Source organism: Xenopus laevis, chromosome 5L (genome assembly GCF_017654675.1).
Source record: "Xenopus laevis strain J_2021 chromosome 5L, Xenopus_laevis_v10.1, whole genome shotgun sequence".
Classification (NCBI taxonomy): domain Eukaryota; kingdom Metazoa; phylum Chordata; class Amphibia; order Anura; family Pipidae; genus Xenopus; species Xenopus laevis.
Window position 1 is genome coordinate 109371912 of NC_054379.1, and position 20532 is coordinate 109392443.

The 20532-nt window shown below is 38.1% G+C and overlaps 1 protein-coding gene across 8 annotated transcripts in view; it reads right to left on the reverse strand.

Moving 5' to 3' along the window:
- tnk2.L (tyrosine kinase, non-receptor, 2 L homeolog) overlaps positions 1–20532 on the reverse strand; it is a 92505-nt gene that overhangs the window by 24491 nt on the left and 47482 nt on the right. For 7 of the 8 annotated variants that reach the window (XM_018263575.2, XM_041563253.1, XM_041563251.1 and 4 more), the window contains 9 exons: positions 19323–19500; positions 17723–17793; positions 14396–14602; positions 10895–11047; positions 10166–10443; positions 9760–9886; positions 9354–9500; positions 8947–9041; positions 7–201 (listed from right to left, as the gene is read on the reverse strand). In XM_018263575.2, coding sequence (XP_018119064.1) covers positions 7–201; positions 8947–9041; positions 9354–9500; positions 9760–9886; positions 10166–10443; positions 10895–11047; positions 14396–14602; positions 17723–17793; positions 19323–19485 — 1436 coding nt within the window. In that variant the 5' untranslated portion in view covers positions 19486–19500. The remainder of the gene's footprint in view (positions 1–6; positions 202–8946; positions 9042–9353; positions 9501–9759; positions 9887–10165; positions 10444–10894; positions 11048–14395; positions 14603–17722; positions 17794–19322; positions 19501–20532) is intronic. The other variant, XM_041563256.1, reaches the window with a different exon arrangement.

A 20532-nucleotide genomic window follows, 5' to 3' on the forward strand; every position in this document is an offset into this window, starting at 1 on the left:
TCTTACTCATCAATCCGGTCAGGAAAGCCCCAGCACTGAGCAGGTACAGTATCTCCATGGCCTGTGTGGATAAAGCTGTTTTTAAGGGGTCGGCTGATATCGTGAGCAGACAGGCCAGCTACTGAAGTAACAGTGTTCCGTGGGAACTGTCCCACCTTCAGGGTTCGTTTGTTCTGCCCTCTCCACCAGTAGTTTTCTGCCCTGTCAGACAAAAAGAGTACATAGGAAGTATTATTTCAGCTGCTGACAGAGCCTGGAAGACTGCAGTCTATATTTCTTACCTTTAGCTCAATCACCATTCAGAATGTGCAGAAGTTAGAGGATGGCTGAATTATTGCTTATGCAGTAAGGCTTTAATGCTTACGTGTTCAGTGTCACTGATTAACTCAGCCCAATTAGCACGTGGGTGCAGGCATAGTAAGAATGAGTCAGCCCTGCTTCCTGTCATATCAGGACTGACAGGCTCAAACACAGCTCAATTCCTGATGCTTTCGTCTGTCACAAGCACTACTGAATGCCTCTTCTGGAATTCTTTCCTCCTTTCACTTATTAAACGTCAGCACTAAAGGGGGGGATGCGGACAAGAAATGACAAGCCCCCACCAACAACAGCCTGGCATTGTGGAACAATGCAACTGGGAAATAAAGCTGGTTGAGCTCTACCCTTTTCAGCCTCCCACCCACTCACTTGTGTCACTCTTAAATACCCTTCAGGTTATTGTGTAGGCAGGACAAAACACACAAGCTTGTCACACTTGGATTTTACCCACAGTCCTCTGTCAACAGGTGCTCTCGAATAAATCACTCTCCTATAAAATCAAAACTCATGGCAGTTAGAGGTGGATGCAGAAAATTACTCTTCCACCAGCAAAAAATCAACTTAGCCATGCAACACTGAAACACCAAGACTTATCTGTGAACTACTTCTGCTGTGATTTAACTAAAACTTGCGAGTTCACAGTTTATCCACCCGAATATACAGTACACACTTGAATGAGACTTTTGATTTGGTTACACAGCACTTGTAAATTGTACATTTACAAAGAAATCCTGAATGCTTCCTTCTGAATAGACTGTCCTATTCATATCATATAAACTGTCCAACAACGTGTTTTTCTTCTATGTATCCGTATAAAATCCTTCCTACAAATTGATGTGTTCAGAAATCGTATCACCTGTGCCCCATAACAGGGATTGATGGTATACATGTTCATAAAGTGTAATAAACAGGACGACGGTTTGGCCATTGTGATAAGGAAGACAAAAGGTTTAAGAGACAGACCCGGAATGTTCACGCTTACTGGAAACATTCTGCTTTGACTTCCATTTACCATGAAATAGAAACGATTGCACAAAGCTGCAACCAGACAAATGGCAAGAACACAAAATCTAAAGATGCACAGGGTATCAATGACAATCGATCCAAAGTATTGAATTTAAAGGAAACCACAAGAGGTGTTTCTGTGTTACTTACACGATCCTAGCACTGCAAGTTCTCTCCCCGGCTAAAACAGGACTGTCCTCGCTGTTCTGACACCTCTCCCCTTCCCCCTTCTACTTATAACCCATCCCTTGTGTGAAGATCGGCTCACCTGCCCCCGCTGCCAGCAGGAATGGGAGCAGTGTGTGGGTGTGTAAGAGTGTATCTAAGCTGCAGCACGCCATTGGTACACAGGCCAGGTCAAAGGAAACAAGTGCATTTAAGTTCTGTGCTGCAAGTTTAACCCTTTGTAATACAGGACTTGCAAGTCATACAAAATGCAAACATAAGTGCACCAACCGGTAGTAATGTGGATAGGATTAAAGGGGTTGCTCGCTTTTGGGTTAACTTTTAGTATAATATAGAGCAGTAGCGTAACTAGATATTATTGAGCCCCATAGCAAATTATTTTTCAGGCCCCCAAATTGTCTAGAGGTTGACCTATTTTACCAATTTTTATTGAAATTGTATACGAATTAGGGCCTCATGGAGCCCATATGCCTCCTGGGCCCCCCTGCAGCCACATGGCCTGCTTCCTCTGTAGTTACACCCCTGATATAGAGAGTGATATTCTGTAAAACAATTGGTTTACATTTTTTAATTTGACCAAATTACCCGAGCAACCACACACTGGGGCAGATTTATTAATGGGCAAAGTGCCTAACGCTAGCGAAAACTCTAGCGGTAATTCGCTCCCTTGTGCCTGGTGAAGTTGCACTCTGGCAAATGGACGTAAATATGCAAATTCACTAAGATGTGGATTTTAATGAACATTACCTCTTGCGCCAGACTTGCCTTAGCAACCTCAGACCATGCGAAGTGCAATAAACCCAAAAAACGCTGGCGACTTTTCATTGTTCAGGGTGATAGGCTGAAAAAGATTGTGAATTTTTTCTGGGGTACCTGGCTTCCCCCCTACATTTCCCAACATATGGCAGCACATAAACTATACACTGGGCTCATGTGTAGGGCAATATAACAACGTTATTTTATTTTATTAAGGTTTCGCGAGCTTGTGTAGTGTAATGTATTGGCTGCAACTTATACGTCCATTCAACTTTAACTTCCCACCGTAAGCAAATTAGGCAACACTAGCACAACTTCACTTGCCGCAGTAATGCTAGCGCTACCTCGCCAGCGTTCGGCACCCTGGACGCAACTTCGGATTTTAGTGAATTATCGTTGTCCTGGCGAATTTACACCTGGCGAAGTGTTGCGATGTGAGCGAAGCCGTCGCTGGCCAGGTTTTCAGAGATTAATGAATTTGCTTATTTAAATAAGAGACTGGAATAATAAAAAAAGGAGCAATAACGATACATTTGTAGCCTTACAAAGCATTTGTTTTTAAGATGGGGTCAGTGACCCCCATTTGAAAGCGGGAAAGAGTCAGAAGAAACCGGCTAATTATTAAAACATGATATAAAAAAGAAAAAACTAAGACCAATTGAAAAGTTACTTAGCCATTCTATAACATAATAAAAGTTAACGCTAAGATGAACCACCCCTTTAAAGTAAATGATATCAGTTTCTCAAGTAAATAGTATGCAACGTTAGTCATGCACTAAACTAAAGATTCCAGTACAGGTATAGGATCCCTTATCCGGAAACCCGATATCCAGAAAGCTCCGAATTACGGAATGCCTGTCTACCATAGACTCCATTTTATCCAAATAATCCAAATTTTTAAAATCAATTTCCTTTTTCTGTGTAATAATAAAACAGTAGCTTGTACTTGATCCCAACTAAGATATAAATTAATTCTTACTGGATGCACAACCAGCCTATTGGGTTTATTTAATGTTTCAATTAATTTCTAGTAGACATAAGGCATGAGGACCCAAATTACGGAAAGATCAGTTATCCGGAAAACCCCAGGTCCCGAGCATTCTGGATAACAGGTCCCATACCTGTATTTGTAATGAATGCACTTTTCATTTCTTACAATTACCTTTGCCAAGCACATATTTTATTAAGCATGGTAAGAGAATTTCAGCACCTCCTTGTATAATGTATCCAGCTAAATAGCCAAGATAAGGACTGTCATCCATTGCTAAACTATATAAATACTATACAGTTCCCCATCACATTTACACATCACACTATGGTGAGTTTCATCAAAAGCAGTTATCCGGAAACCTGTTATCCAGAAAGCTCTGAATTAAGTAATAGACTTCATTTTAATCAAATAATACACATTTTTTAAAAATGATTTCCATTTTCCTTATGAGAAAAAAAAATTGTACTCAACTAGGATATAATTAATCCTTATTGGAGGCAAAACAATCCCATAGGGTTTAATTAAGGTTTTAGTAAACTTAAGGTATGGAGATCCAAATTATGGAAAGATGCATTATCTTGAAAACCCCAGATCCTGAGCATTCTGGATAACAAGTCCCATACCTGCATACCTCCCAACATTTTGGAAATAGAAGGAAGGAGAAACAGATTTGCTGTGCGGAGACATTTTAACCACGTCCATTTTTGTAGCCACACCCCTAATTACCATGTTCATTTTACAAAATATGGCAGGTTATGAAAGTTTGAACACATTTCTGTGGTTTTGTATGTGTTATTACAGTTTTGCTACTGAAGGTGAATTGCCCTTTATAGCTGCAAGTCACAGTTTCTTTGCTTTTTAATTTGTTACAAAAGTAGAAAAGTGCACCTGCTGAATGTTCTGGGCTGTCTGCCAAAAGCCAATTAAGTTTAAGAAACTTTGAAACTTTTTCTGGCTGTTCAGTGCAGGAGATCAAAGAGAAAGTCGGGACATTTCAGTAACACTCCGGGACTGTGGATTGAGCTGTCAAAATCGGGACTGTCCCGAGAACGTCACAGGAATGGGACAGTTGGGAGGTATGTACCTGTATCAGATATCTAATTCATTCGCTGTTGATATTGCAAACCTTAAATCAGTGTACAGTAAACTTCCCACAAGTTTATCAATATCTTGAAAGACCATAGCAATATGGGAATAGTACTACCAGATTAAAAACAGTCAGTAAGGCAATTTACTAACAGTTATAATGATACAGAAAGGCACAAACAAGGAAAAAGATACAAAAAGAATGCCATAATAAGGTTGAACAAGAATGCCATAACAAGGTTAATGAAGTATAGATTAAAATAAATATGCCAGAACTACAGTTTGCTGCTTGATGGGGAAAGAACACAACTCCTAGGAAGGTGCCTTTCCTTTGTTTCACTATTACATTTGGTATTTCCATTCTATTTTATACTTCCTGTTTTTTATAGATGGCGAATATAATAGTTTCTGCCAATGCCGGTCCACCAGTTGTTGCTAAAAGTCATCTCTCAGTAAACATCAACAGGTTGCTGTGGGTGCTAAGAACTGTAGTTCAACAGCTAAAGACATATTAGAGAGTTTTACTTTATATAAATATTACAATCCTGAAAAAGATATTTCTTCTCCCAGGAATACATATAAGTAAAGACAGACTAGTTATAAAGTTTGAATTAAAGGAGAATTCATCCTGTAATAAAAAAAAAAACCCTCCCTCCTTCCCGAGGGAAAATGCCCCTAATTTTTACTCACCCCTCCGTGCAAATTCTGGCCTTGGAGTTCACAGCAGCCATCTTGTTCTTGTCCGGTAATCTTCGTGTCTTGACTGCATTTTCGGCACATTCACAGTTGAAGTAAATTTCCAGTCCCGACAACAATTTTCCGAAAATTTTTGTGACTTTCCATGCATGAGCCGAAAAAAGGCAGAAGAAAGAAGATGGCTGCAGTGAACTCTGAGGCCAGAATCTACAGGGAGGGATGAGTAAAAAATAAGGGGCATTTGCCCGGGGGGGGGGGGGAAGGTAGGCTGGGGGGGAGGATGGAAGGGGCCTTTTTTTTATTACAGGTTGAATTCTCCTTTAAGGTGCAGGTTGATAACACAATAATTTGTTCTGCGCTGGCTGAAAATACTTTTTTTTTTTTTGCAGGGCAGAAGTCCAAACCACAGAAATCAAATTAAAAAAGAATATAACCTTCAATCATTTTACTTGACTTTTGGGATTTTTTAAGAGGTATTTCTTTCACAATAAATATATGCAGTTTACCCATTTAAATCGGATATAAAAAAAACAGTGTATAAGACCATATGTACTTTAATGCAGAGTGCAAGGGGTAAGTATTCTTGCTATAATCACACAAACCTGGGTCCATACATGTACTATACAGAGATGGGAGTCCCTTTATTATGCTATTCCCCCTGCCGTGTAGATATTAACTGTATTGCCAGAACCTTTAATATATGAGAAACACTCCTATTTAGCAATGGTAGGTTAATAAGAGCCTATTCTACATGTCCCTGACACCTGGACACAATTATGGGGTGTGGTTGTCAAGGGCGCTCCTTGGTGATTCACCTGTTGCTCCCCACCCAGATCCGATAACTTACCCACAGAGTGAGTCAGTGGCTCACTGAACATGTAACTAGATGGGTTAACCTCTGCATTGCCAGAAGCTCTTGGTTCAACCTCTGCAATGCCAGAGGTTTCCGCCTCATGGATTAATTATCTGCAAAAATCATTTTATTTTAGGAAGAAGTGACTAATTAGTATGGTTGATCTCAAGGATTTAACAGCCTATGCATTATTTCATGTGTCCTTAGAACTGTACTGCTTAGCTGACAGAGCACTGGGGAGTCAGACTCATACTATAGTTTACCTATAAGTTATTTTTAGTATGTTACAAAATGCCCTATTCTTAGAAACTTTTCAAGTGATCTTCACGTTCTATTCCTTTAGGCCTTCCTTATCTACCAGGGTCACCCCACCAAAAAAAACATTGCTCTGTGAAAAGACAATACAATTGTTACTTTTTATTACTTATGTTTATGTTCAAGCCCTCTGCTACTCATCTTCAAGCCTCATTCAAACTACTGTCTGGACCAAAGCAACCACATAGCTCCTGAAATTTCCAGACGTGGAGTTGCTAAACAAAATGGAAAATAATTCAAAAACCACAAACAAAAATGCAGACCAACTGCAAAGTGCTTCAAATGAACAGTCTACATCCTATACGTTAATATAAAGGTGATTTTACCCCTTTAAAATCACTATTTTGCATGATACAGACAGTATTCTAAGAAAATGTTTAATAAAGTCTAGGGATGCACCAAATCCCTATTTTTGTTTATACAAACCCTGAGTCTTTCAGGAAGCAGCCTGCTGAATCCTAAACTGAATCCAAACCCTAAATTGCACATGTAAATCTGGGAATGGAAGAGGGAAAAACATCTGTGTGCCTTAGCATGCAGAAAAAAAATTGACATGACTTGGTCACAAGATTCAGCCAGGCTCTTGGATTTAGACAAATCCAGGTTTGGTGCATCCCTAATAAAGTCTCAATTCTTCATTTTTTTTCTAATATTTACATTTATTTTTTTTTTTTACATTTTTCATTCTGCAATTCTGTGTCTTGGAATTTCAAATATTTGGTCATTAGGCATTAATTACCCTAGCAACTAGCCAGCTTTTTGGAAGTCAAACTGAAAAATCATCTAAAAATAAACAATTAAAAATGTAAAAGCTACTTTGAAGGTGAACTTCCCCTTTAAATTCTACAACTTCCAGAATTCAACTAAATTTTCAGTCATTTTCAGTCATGTACTTACCAGGGCCAACTTAATCCATGTTCAGCACAGGTATGCCACAGATACAAGTACTTTCTCAGATACAAGTACTTTCTAAAAGAGTATTAAGGTGTACAAAATAACACCCCTCAGTACTCTAGCCCTTGCGTTCATTGCTCTATGAGGACCGTTATGTCTAGTATTTTTCAGACAATATTTTTCATTGCCCTATAAAATTTAAACAATTTATTATTTTTTAAGTCCTGTGAGTGCGGCTCATCTTCTGTTCTCTATGTGAATTTTCTGATTCTGCACCCAGGCATATTTAACTCTGTTGTCGAGAGTGCCGGTATCTTTATGAATTGTATATATATATATATATATATATATATATATATATATATATATATATATATATTTGTACAAAATGGAGTGGAGTGCAGACCCGTCCGTGACTTAGTCCAAAATAGGACAAATTATATATCAAACAAAAAAGTCCAGACCACTTGCTTAATGGAACAAAAAAGATTTTTACCAAGCAAGAAATTGCAACGTTTCGAAGCTCCCGCTTCTTTATCAAGCATAAATGATTACAATGACATCACATCCTATATAGGGTCATAGGCATAAGTTCCGCCCATATGCAGAATAATTAGGCACAACCCCATGGTGTCACATGGTATCACCCAGAATTAGTATAATTAAACATTACTGACATAATTCTTATAAACAACAGGTTATGCATCAAGAAAATAGTAACAATTCAGTAACAACATCATATATTAGTTTTCACTCAGATTAGCGAAACAATGTAGCTAATAGGATATGTAATATCAATCAGTCCCAAAGTTACCCCTTCTCATTCAATGATTATATCATACTCATATAAAGGCATATAGATCATATTCTCTATTGAGTCCCTTTGGATGTAGTGTTTGTAGCGTATGGATCCAGAATTTCTCCCTTTTCTGGAGTTGCTGGAGTCTGTTGCCCCCCCGGCGTGGGGGGGCAACAGACTCCAGCACAAGAAACCTCAAGGTTGCTACCGAATGTCGTGCTGCATGGAAATGCGCCGGAACCGGTTATTTCAGTACTTCCTTTCTAATAGTTGATTTGTGCTGGCTTATCCTGTCACGTATGGTTTGTATGGTCTTCCCTATGTAGGCCAACCCACAGGGACATTTCAGCATATAAACCACGTACTCAATGTCACAAGTGTAATGGTCTTGTATCTCGAATTTCCACCGTGTGGGGATGTGTAAAGGCATTTGTACGCATGACACTAGAACACTGATTACATCTACCACAAGGGTACATGCCATTTCTCAGAGGTGCTAAAGTCCTCTGTGGGTTGGTCCGAGTGGTACCTAAATCTGCCTTAACCAGTCTGTCCCTCAGACTTCTCGGGCGCTTATACGACAAGAGGGGAGGTGCTTTAAATTCCAAAATATCAGGATAGGCTTTTTGCAATAATGGCCAGTGTTTGTAAATAATCTGATGTATTTTACGTGAACTCGGGTGATAAGTATACACAAACGGTATACGTCTTTTTTGTGACAGAGGTGTCACAAAAAAGACGTATACCGTTTGTGCATACTTATCAGTAATAGGCTTCAGTAATAGAAGCCGAAACGTCGTAAAAAATAAATAGATCTTTTTTGCACCTGTATAAAGTCCTGTGAGTGCGGTTTTTGTATAGTATTTTTGGTTTACATAATTTTTGATTACTGCACCCAGGCAGCTGTTTTTTCATGCATGAGTGCTCCAGTTTTTGTTGAGAATATATATATATATATATATATAAATATAAATGTGTGTGTGTGTGTGTGTATAAAACAGGGATCCAGTTTCCAATGCACTTGCTAAGGTGAAACAGAATGGGTACCTGCCCTCGATGACTGTAATAACATCATTCATCTGGATATGGAGCTTGTCTGGTTCCTGGAAGTCCTGAAGGGCACGCATATCTGTTGGCCGAGCCTGGAGTACAAATGAGAAAAACATTTTAACCAACTTCTTTTAAGCCCACAACTGTGTCATACTGAAACAGGTGTCCCTCAGTCTGAAATAAACTATATTCACTCTATCTATGATTGTAGGATTAAAATTTCTAGAAAATGTTTCAAACTAACATTCACAACCCTACTTTTTCAACAAAGAGAAACCTTATCAGATTATTTTGGCTAACACAATAGATTTATAAATTGTCACAAGCCTGCCGTGCCAAAGAATAACCGTGAAATAACTGCTTGGGTGAAACATCACAGCCTCCTCTTTGTACAATCAACTTACCTCCACCAGGAAGTCTCTAAGTGCTACAAATGTTGGCCTGTCCTCTGGCTTATGAGCCCAGCACTGTAACATTACATTATAGATGTCCTGTGGGCTATCTTCGGGCCGTAGCAGTCTTTCACCTTCCTTATCAATCTTATGAAGAATCTAATGTAGTCAGAAAAATGGGTATGAACTACTGTAAAATCACAATTAACTCAAGCAGAATAACCACCCAGCCCAAAATATAAACCAAGCAATAAGCAGAATGAGAAATGCAAAGTGCTGGCCATTCTCAGTGATGCTGAGGTAACCTCATACTAAGCTCCTATGTTCTAGAAAAAGTTAAGAGGCTTTATTTTTCCCAGAAATTCCAGCTATGTTAAATTTTGTTTTGCTGATCCTGTGGATCAACATCTGATCTTACCTGGCTGCCATTGAGTCCTATCCATGGCTCTTGCCCATATGTGAACATCTCCCACAGCGTCACTCCAAACATCCAGGTGTCACTGGCATGAGAGAAAGTTCGAGTCTTTAGGCTTTCTGGTGCACACCTATATAAAAAAATAAACAAAAGAAAAAAAACAGTAAATGTAATATGTTAAAAGAGAAGAAAACACAGAGTACAGATTTTTCCTAAGTTACTAAATAAGATTAAAACAGACTTAGTAGCTCAAAGATACATCACTAGCCATGGACAAAAAAAAAACAATACAACTTTTAGAACAGATTAACTACTGCACCTTTTAAGTACAATTAGAAAACTAAAAAACATATTCCCTTTTGCTGGTAAACATCTGGCATGTCTCTTCTCCACTACAGCAAGAACTCACCAGGCAAAGGGCACTTTGCGATGTTCCTGCATGACATAGTGATCATCATTCTTGGGTAATGCCCTCATGAGGCCAAAGTCTCCAATCTTCACTAAGTCTTTTGAGGAGAGCAGAATGTTCCTTGCTGCTAAGTCCCGATGAATAAAACGTTTGGACTCCAGGTAAGCCATACCATTGGCAATCTGAATGGCATAGTGACAAAGCGTGGAGATAAGGAAGTAACCCTGGTTCTTCCTAAGACGATCCAGAAGAGAGCCCATGGGTGCAAGCTCTGTTACCTAGAGGGACGAAAGAACAGAATGCGCTAATAACATAAAGAATCACAGTGGGTATTATTAAGAAACATAGTGAGGCTACTTTTAAAATCTACGTGACAGATATCTTGGACAGAAGTCCTCAACCCATGAAATAATTTCCACATGTTAGTTTACCTGGTAAATCAGCAATTAGATTTAAACAGTCACCTACAAGTTAGAAAACAAAAGCAAATCTCACTGGAGACATTTATCTCCAATGTTAGTAAACACCCCTTAGTTCAAGTGTTTATTGAGTAACATGCACAAGTGCATTAGTTTTCCATATTGAACAGAAAACCCACAAACACCTGAATAACATAAAGCTCCTTGTAGCAGCTACCCTGACACAGTTCTACAGGTTACTGTAGCAGTACTAACACAATTCAAGCAATATTGCACATCTCTTTACACACAACCCTTACACAAATCTCACCATCTTCATAGGGTGTGTAAGGACCACTCCATAGAGCCGGATGAGATTAATATGGTCAAGGGAATGCATTGCGTTGACCTCTCTGATAAAGTCATCCAGAACATCTGGCTGGGTCAAGACATCTGTCTTCAAGCACTTCACAGCTACATTGAACTGAATAAAATTGAGACAAGATAAATAACCTTCTCAAGAAACTAGTACAGATGCAAACATTACCTATGCCATAGCAAATACAAGGCTTAAAGTACTGACAAATTTAAAGATACAGTAGATCAGGCTAGATTAAACAGGCCCAAAACATTTTAAAGGGTTATCTACTAACAAAAAGTTTTGCTTTTATGTATTTAGTGTTATAAATATAAAACTGTGATGCATTAAGTATTATGATTATTATTAATAATCTTCTCCAACAGTATGTGAGTAGACACTTTTCACAGAGCACTAGAAACACTTTAATAAAATATCACTTTTATTTCTTCCATTAAAAACAGATATACATCCTTAAACATACATCGAATGTCACGCCATACACTTACCACGTTTCATGGTCTCATGCCAGCCCACTTCATTAGAAGCAAGCATGGTGTCCCATAATGCATTGCAGAATTTAAGCACATATAGAATTCACCCTTTAAAAACTTTAATCTCTGCTAGCACATAGCAAACTCTACAATATATTATCACCATAAAGTATATAATGGGCATTCATATGCAGATCTAATCAAAACAAATACAGGTACTACCATTACATGCTATGGGTCATATTCAGATCGTATTGCCTATGGGCTATGTCGAAAAACCAAGGGTGGATCATTCAAAAAAATCGATTAAATCACTCATTACCGGAAGTTAAATGTAACCACATTCATTCAACAATAACAGAAAACCTCCCTGTTAAGGCCCCCATAAGTCTTTATAGTCTTAGTATGAGGAATCCAAAAGACCTCTCTTCCCAAGAGTCGTTTGTCCATATGCTCCCACAATAGTCCTATGGAGGATTATCAATCATTTGAAAGGTGATGGAGGTCATGCATTTATGCTTCTCCGCAAAACGTTTTAGCAATAGCAGCCTTAAACTTGTTTCTGTCTATAGCTGATCGACGTTGTAAAATCCTAGAAGAGGCTTTTTGTGCATCTTGCCCACATACTGAGACCCTCAATGACAAGTAACCAGATATGTAATTCCATTTGACTGATAATTAAAATACTGGTTAATTTGATAAGTTGGAACGGTAACCGTACTATTGAAGGTTTAGGATGCATTAATAACCCTACAAGTTTACACCTGCCTCTCCCACATATATCTTATATCTTATCCAGGCTGCTTCACCTCTGCTGTTAATGAACGTACACAAGCTCCTCAAAATCCAAGATGCTAGATTCGTACACCTTCTAAATACGAAGCATGGTGTATTATCCAAAATCTACTCTAGAATCTTCATTACTCCCCAGTGTCTGCAAATGCTCCTCTGAATCTTACAGAGGTACAGAATCTTAAGCAACATTGTGACCCTTAATTTTGCTTGTCCCCAAAAACGATCCTTTGGAACACAAGAGGTCAATGCGATTGACCATTACTGTCCTTTCATATGCTGATTTAACATCCTTTGTTCCCCTTTTGTATAAACTTATCCCAAAGCTGTATCATCTGTTGCTGAAAGGTATCCCAGGAGGAACAAGTAAGAAGAAATTGTCTCACTGGGATACCTCTCAAACAAGAGGCTGGATGCCCACTCCTGGCATGCAACAAAGTATTAAAAGAGTAATAGCCTGAGAATCAAATTCTATTGTTATTCCACCAATCTGTGCACATAAAATGACATCTAAAAAGGGTATATCAAATAAATGTATCTTATAAATAATTCTATGCCTTTGATTGTTTTATTACAATATTCCGCAAAAGATTGTTCATACCCAGCCCAGACCCCAATACAGTCATCAATGTAACGGAAAAAAAAAGGGATCATCATCTCCAAAGACATGAGCCATTCCCACCAACCCATAACCAGGTTGGCATAGGTGGGGCAATGAAGACCCCATTGCATTTCCATGTCTCTGCAGATAAAACCTGCCATAAAACCAAAAATAGTTGGAATGTAACAAAAATGTAATTAACTGCATTATGAACTCTATCTGGGCATTGGGGAACTTTCTCACTCTTGTTATCAATACCATATAAGGGTAGCCCTGCATCATGCTCAGTTGATGAGCTGTAACGTCCATCAAGTCAGTTTCCACAGATGTGTTCCTCAGATAAGATGGCACAGTTCAGTGTAAAAATAAAAACTGGGTAAATAAAAAAGTTTCTAATATAGTTAATTAGTCAAAAATGTAATGTATAAAGGCTGGAGCGACTCGATGTCTAACATAATAGCAAGAACACAACTCCTTGTTTTTCAGCTCTGTAAGTCTGAGTAAGTCAGCGACTTTAAGGGGGCCTCATGTGACATAATTGTTCATTGAATTTGCAATTAATTCTTAACATGCAGCTCAGATTCAAAAGCAAACAGTTATTACCCATATGCCCCCCTCAAGTCACTGATTGGTTACTGCCTGGTAACCAATCAGTGGAAACAAAGAGAGCTGAAAAGCAGAAAGTAGTGTTCTGGCTATTATGTTAGACATCCAGTCACTCCAGCCTTTATACATTACATTGTTGGCTAACTAACTATATTAGAAACATTTTTTATTTTGCACAGCCTATCTACTTACCCAGTTTTTATTTTTACACTGAACAATTCCTTTAAATTCCCCAGTGTAAGGTTACTAATAAGTTAGGTTGAAAAAAGACACACGTCCATCAAGTTCAGCCTTTTAACCTACCTTACTGCTAGTTGCAGTTACACTGCAAAGTGTAAACATCAAGGTAAATATCAAAGACATGCACAGTTTCTCGCTTAAAAACATTTATTGGTGCATATTAACCACAAAAACTAACATGTCAATGTACAATTCACACACACCACAAAGCAGTGTCTCCCCCCCAGTCTGCCTACCTGTTGTTACCCACACCCTCCTGACGCGTTTCGCGCTATTGGGCGCTTCATCAGAGGAGAAACTGTGCATGTCTTTGATATTTACCTTGGTTTAATTGGACTTGTGCACAGTACTCGCTGTATAGACAGCAGCTACCCCATAATTGATTTTTGTTTTACTAAAAGTGTAAACATCAGCTGGGGCCCCAGTAAACTACGAGAACAAATCTGTGGTCCTTTATACTCATCTGGTAAAATTTTTTGAGATTTCATCATACCAAATTCACAAATCCCATTAGCAGTAGAATGAGATGAAGAAGTGCACTAAGCAACATGGGCAGATTGGACACAGAAAGAAAAAAAGGGATAGCAAAGCAGTAAAATATATTGCAATATATGGACAAACAATCCCTGTTTAAGGAATTGAGGAGGGCTGTTTTTAGCAGCTTAATGCATGAACAAAAATGGGTTACAGGTTTAGTTGAACGACCACTTTAGACATAGATTCTTGAGATGTGGCACCTACCAACTTGCCATTTGGTGTGTTCCATTCTCCTCTTCGCACCACTCCAAACGACCCATCCCCTAGCTTTTCAAACATGGACAGGTCTTTCTCACTAATAAGGCAAGTGAGCGCTTGTTGCCCCTCAAGTGGTGGTGGGCTTGGGGGCTTACGAAAAGTACTCTGGGGCTGAGATGCAAATTCTGATTCTGGCCGCTTACCACTGAACACCTGAAATAAAATTTTAAGGTTTATTACACTGGTTTTAAATTGTATGATATGTATGGCATATGCTGTACACCTGTTATATTTTAGTCTTCCACTTTAATAAGGGAATGCAATTGCTTGTCAAAGAAGCTTAAAGGGTATTTTTATAAAATAAAAATAGAATTTAAGCTTCCTCATACTGATGAAAGAAACGTTCTAAATACAATCAATTAAAAATCAGGTGACCCAATATATCCTATAGGGGAGGACTCCCTTTCCTAGCAGATGTATTAGAGCTCACTCAAATAACTGATTCCAGTACGAACAAACTCCAACAAAATAACTGCCTTTTGCACAAATTCTGCATTTAGAGAGACAGGATTTCTGGTGATTTGAATAGAATGAGCTCTAATGCATCTTCTAGGCAAAAGGAGCCTCCCTATAAGATATATTAGATCATTCATCTGACACCCAACTCCTGAATGAAGACAGAATGAGGAGAATGCTGAGACAGGAAAGGGTGAAGATAAACTTTATTATTTCAGAAACGGTACAGAATTTTTATTTATTGCATATAGAAAGTTTTTTATTTCATGATGCTGAAGCTAATATTAAATTTTAATTTTCGCAATATTTCCCCTTTAAGTGCTGGATCTTTTGTACCGTACTGATAGCTCTGTATGTTGTATGTTTCTGGATTTTGGCCAATTCCCTGATGCCTAGCAACTAATTAGCCAGCATTCAGTGGGTTAAAGGGGAACTCCACCCAAATAAAAAAACATAATTCCTAATGAAAGAAACTGTAACTCTAAGAAATTTCCCTTAAGCTGTTCAGTGGTTTTAATGTTATTTGTAAATTGAATTGATATTAAAGGCAGTATCTGTATGTGCCTTACTATTCCCCCCACTGCTCCTCCTGACTACATATACCCTTGAAGCACAGAAGGCATTGTAAGAATTGGAGCGTTGGTTTGAGGAAATAGGACTACTGCTGTGCAGCGAACAGAATGGGAGAAAATCTAGTTCACAGTAAAACATTTATTGTAAAATGTCATAACATTAAAATGTATTAAAACAATGTATTCTTAAAAAACACACACACTCGCATTAAAGATACAACTTTGTAGCATGAAGAAATATTCAGAAAATGGCCTTTCCTTCTCTACCCTTGAAGCCCACCTTATCCCTCACCTTCTCAGCCTGATATATGGGCTTCTTTGACACATCTCGATAACACAAAAATCTGATTCCTGATATAAAATATTTTCTATATTTCCCATTGAAAGCTAAAATAGAACCTTTTTCTTACTACCAAAATGACGGTAAACTGTAAAACCTTAATTAATTGAAATAGAGAGAAACAACAAGAATGGGACAACAGGCTGAATAGAACTAGTGGGATATTGGAGGTCCTCATGTGAAGTGTGTGCATGTTAAGCTCTCAGAAACTTAATGCTGATTGCATGAGGTATTTCCTGGAAATATGCATCAAATCTCTCAAACCGGATTAAGAGCTTCCGCTAGCTGATAGTCCTGCAGCTGGATCAATCTATACCTCTTAGTCACTGTACCTAGAAAGGAAATCCTGGGACAACTGCTGACACTTGTACAGTGTATGTGTCAACAAATTTAGACTAGCCCTGTGGAAAGACACAGGATACTTTGAGTGGGTGGGTTCTATTTTCAGAGTAACTCCAGATCCAAATATTCGAACACTGCAGACAGAGGATTGAGGCAAAGTTTGGGAAGAAAAGCGATTAACCACTTACATACTAAGCAGTTTTCATACATCCTTACATAAATCATTCTGGCAGGGTTTTGTTTTATGCATTCCATAGGATTTTTCTGTAGATGCTTGCTTGCCTAGTAGATGATTACTCAAAAACTGCTAAAACAATGGCAGCTTCTGAAGACTAGGCATGCACCAAATAGATTCACTTCAAGGTTCGGCCATATCCCAGCATGTACCAACTCAGAAACCTTAAAGTTATATTCACAATTTTTCATGCATTTTTATTTAGATTTGACTATGCAAACTAGGTATGGCTCTATAATTTAAATATGCAAACTAGGGTTTTGCAGAGCATTCAGAATTCAGTTAAATCCAAAACTTGTGGATTCAGTTTATCGTTATAAAAAACAAAGTGATTAAAATATTGTAGCAATGCATACGGTTTAAATTTTAAAATAGCCTAGGTTTGTATTACTGTAAAAAATTAAAATTAATTTAATTCATTTTTAAAAATAAAATGGATAGTTCACCTTAAAATTCAGTTGATGGTGTTTGTATTGTTATCCAAAGAAAAACTGCAGTTGGTGTTTATTTCTGTTATTGTTTTTAGAATGTTTAACTTTGTTTTCAGCAGTTCTATAAAGTGGAATTTGTGAAATGGGTTTCTAAGCAGGCAGGTAGTGGTTGGGAAGTCAGAATGGAAGATGAGTAGAATAAAACATCACAAATGAGAAAACAATTAAAAAAATGAATTACGTTTTCGTTGACAATGGCAACTAGACTATGGATTTCCATTTGTACAATATTCATTAATACTACTGCAGTTAATGTGAGCAATAACAAAGGTCAAGAAACTTAAAGGGGTTATTCACTTTTAAGATAACTTTGATGTAGAGAGTGGTATTCTGATATTCATTTTTTATTATTGAAGATTTTTGAGTTATTTAGCTTTTTATTTAGCAGCAATTCAATATGCACCTTAACCAATATGGTAACTAGGGTCCAAATTACCCTAGCAACCATGCACTGATTTGAATAAGAGACTGGAATATGAATAAGAGAGGCCTGAATAGAAGGATCAGTAATAAAAACGAACAATAAAAATACATTTGTAGCCTTACAGAGCATTTGTTTTTAGAAGGGAGTCAGCGACGCCCATTTAAAAGCTGCAAAAAATCTGACGAAAAAGGAGAACAACTCTAAAACTATAAAAAATAAATAATGAGAAACATTTGAAAAGTTGCTTAGAATTGGCCATTCTATAATATAATAACAGTTACTCTAGAGGTGAACCACCCCTTTAAATATTGATTTGTATGTATAATTCAAATACACACCACAAAGAATCATACGCCAGAGAAGTGAAATGCAGCTATTCAAATCAGCTAGAAGTTTGTGAAAACCACACATACCTTGCTCATCCAAGATTTGCGCTTGCAAATTGCCTTTCTTCTCTTTACAGCATCCAACAACCTCCTCTGGCCTGTAAAAACATAAGTGCTTAGTAACAGGTTTGGAAGTTTATGAAGGTCAAAACGACTATGGTGTCTGATGAAAACTTTTTTTAAAGAAAAGTAAAGGCCAATTCACTGGGTGGGTTCCAATATGTTAGGAAATGTTACTACGTGTATATGAGGCATGTCCAATCCTACCCAAGAGATCTCTGGGTAATACAAGTATGACGAAGGTGTGGTGCTTCTAGAGAAAGATCCATGAACTGATGCATTTTTTCCCTGATGACGAGCATGGCCCGAGAAAGAAAAACTAGCAATTTAATTCACAGAAGGATGCCTAGCATGGAGGGGTCATCTGTTTATTTTTCCTTGAATGTTTTTTATTTTTTTTAAAGAAACAGGTCAGTATAGAATAGAAATACACAGAATACAGGAAACGATTCGGGATTCAGCCTTTTTCAGCAGGATTCGGATGAACCAAAAACCACAAGGCTTTTCGCCACACAAACAAGTCAAACATTTTTTAACCACTTGCTCAGCGAGTGGTTCTCTCTCCTCGTTTCCCTAATTTACATATGTGAATTACGGTTTGGATCCAGTTCAGTATTTGGACGAATCTTTCACAAAGGATTTGGGATTCGCCCGAATCCTTAAAGAGTGGATTTGGTCCATCCCTAGTGTGAAAATACAACAGGGTAAATAGATCAATATAGTTAGCCAAAAATGTAATCTATAACGGCTGGAATGAACAGATAGCTAGCTAGTTAGTTAGTTCGTTTTTGATCCTTAGCACGTAGGTTAGATTTAAAAGCAAACTAACTGTTATGTCCAATTTGGCCCTCCTTAGAGTCCTTGGCTAACTAACAGGTTAGAGAGCTGAAAAGCAGGAAGTTGTGTTCTGGCCAGAGCCGGGCCAGGCGCCGTAGACTGCCTATCTGTCTGTCCCCGGCTGAGAGCACGCATGCGAATTGACGCTCGCGCGCGCATGCGCACCGTGGAGCTCTCTCATGCGCGCACAAAAATGGACCGTACGCATGCGCGCAATAGACGAAGAAAATGCCAGTGGCAGTTGGGGAGAGAGGGAACCGGACATGGGGTAGGCGACAGAGAGGTACGTGCCTGCCCCCCCCCAGCTTTGCGCCCTAGGCACGTGCTTACTCTGCCTACCCCTAGTTCCGGCCCTGGTTCTGGCAATTATGTTAGACATCCAGTCACTTCAGCCTTTATAAAAAAAAATACATATTTGTTAACTAATTATAGTAAAAACATTTTTTATGAGCAAATATATTTACCCAGTTTCATTTAAAGAATTTGGGTTATCATAAAATTTGCATGTCATTTAGAAAATTATCAAGACAAAGCAGTTCAGGGGCAAAGTGGTCTTTTGAAGCAATTACACTGAAAACATGAAGGATTTCTAGTATACAAAATATCAAGAATAAATTTAACCCAAAACTTTTATTCTTTTGATAAATTTTGAAATGCAAAATAGAAAAGAAGAAATCCGTAGAAGGAAGGGTGATGTATCTGCAGTGCATGACAGTGTAAGTCTGCCTACCTGGCCGGCCCATCCCAATCTTTTCCAGGTCCTCATTCTTGACGTAATCAAAGTGAGAAAGCCTTGTGATATTGAGATCGTCACGAATTTGCAAGAAGTACTGTTGCAGCTGCACCTCGCTCAGGAGCTCCAGAAGCCACTCTGAGCCTTCATCTGACTGCATGCTATTACCAAACCTCTGCATGTATGAGAAAAGAGGAAAATAATGGTCAAAAGAAAACAAACAATTACGCAGAGCCAAACAAGGGGAATCAGTAATTACTCTCTGGGAGTAACAGAAAGGGTACTGATGTATAAAGGAAAACGACAGTTTGACTACCATGACTGGGAAGGAAAAGCAAACATGAAAATACAAACACAAACCATTTTTATTTATATAGAGATGAAGCACACATTTGTTGACATATCTCATACGCACACTGTACATGGCGGTATTTAGGAGATAGTGTGCTAGATCAGTGTACAAAAATGCAAAAAATATGCAAATATATTATACAGAAATATTTTAGTTCTGTAGCTATTTATTTTGCATAAAAATAAGATAAATATTCCACGTAATCTAGTGGAAAACAAAGACTGGTACACAACTGCAGTCAAATGTTAGCGTCTGGTGTACAATTCAAAAGAATAAAATAAACCTGTGTTGGATTATGAGCATATGCAAACCATGGTCCTGGGCTGCCTTCCATTCATTTTTTGGCAGTCTAAAACTGAGTGCGGATAAGACTGAACACTCACACTAATGGGTGGTTGAAAAATGGTTTTATTAAAACACTCTGGAGGCTGATAAATGGAAGGACAACACAAACAGCTCAACATTAAACAGCACTATGTTATGGCTGCAGTGGGAAAAGGTCTGTTAAAAACAACATCAGCTGCTAATAATGTGTAGTGTTGCTTTGCATTCCTGAGTAGTTACTATGTGGATTAGAAGCTTATGAACTCAATATTTAGTTAGAAAAATCTCATAGGACCAGAAGTAAATTAAGGACATGTTTTTCCTCTCATTTTCTAGAATGCAGCAGATGTGTTTGAGGTATTTTGGTAAACAAACTTTGTCCTCCATCTTTATTGCATGCAGTATTGCTTAAATATAAAAAAACATCTTCTCCCCTCCTCTATGGTTGCAAAGAATATGCACAAGCCATCTTTGTGTTCATTTCGTTCGTTTCCCAATACCTGTAATTGTACAAATCCCAGCACTAAATTT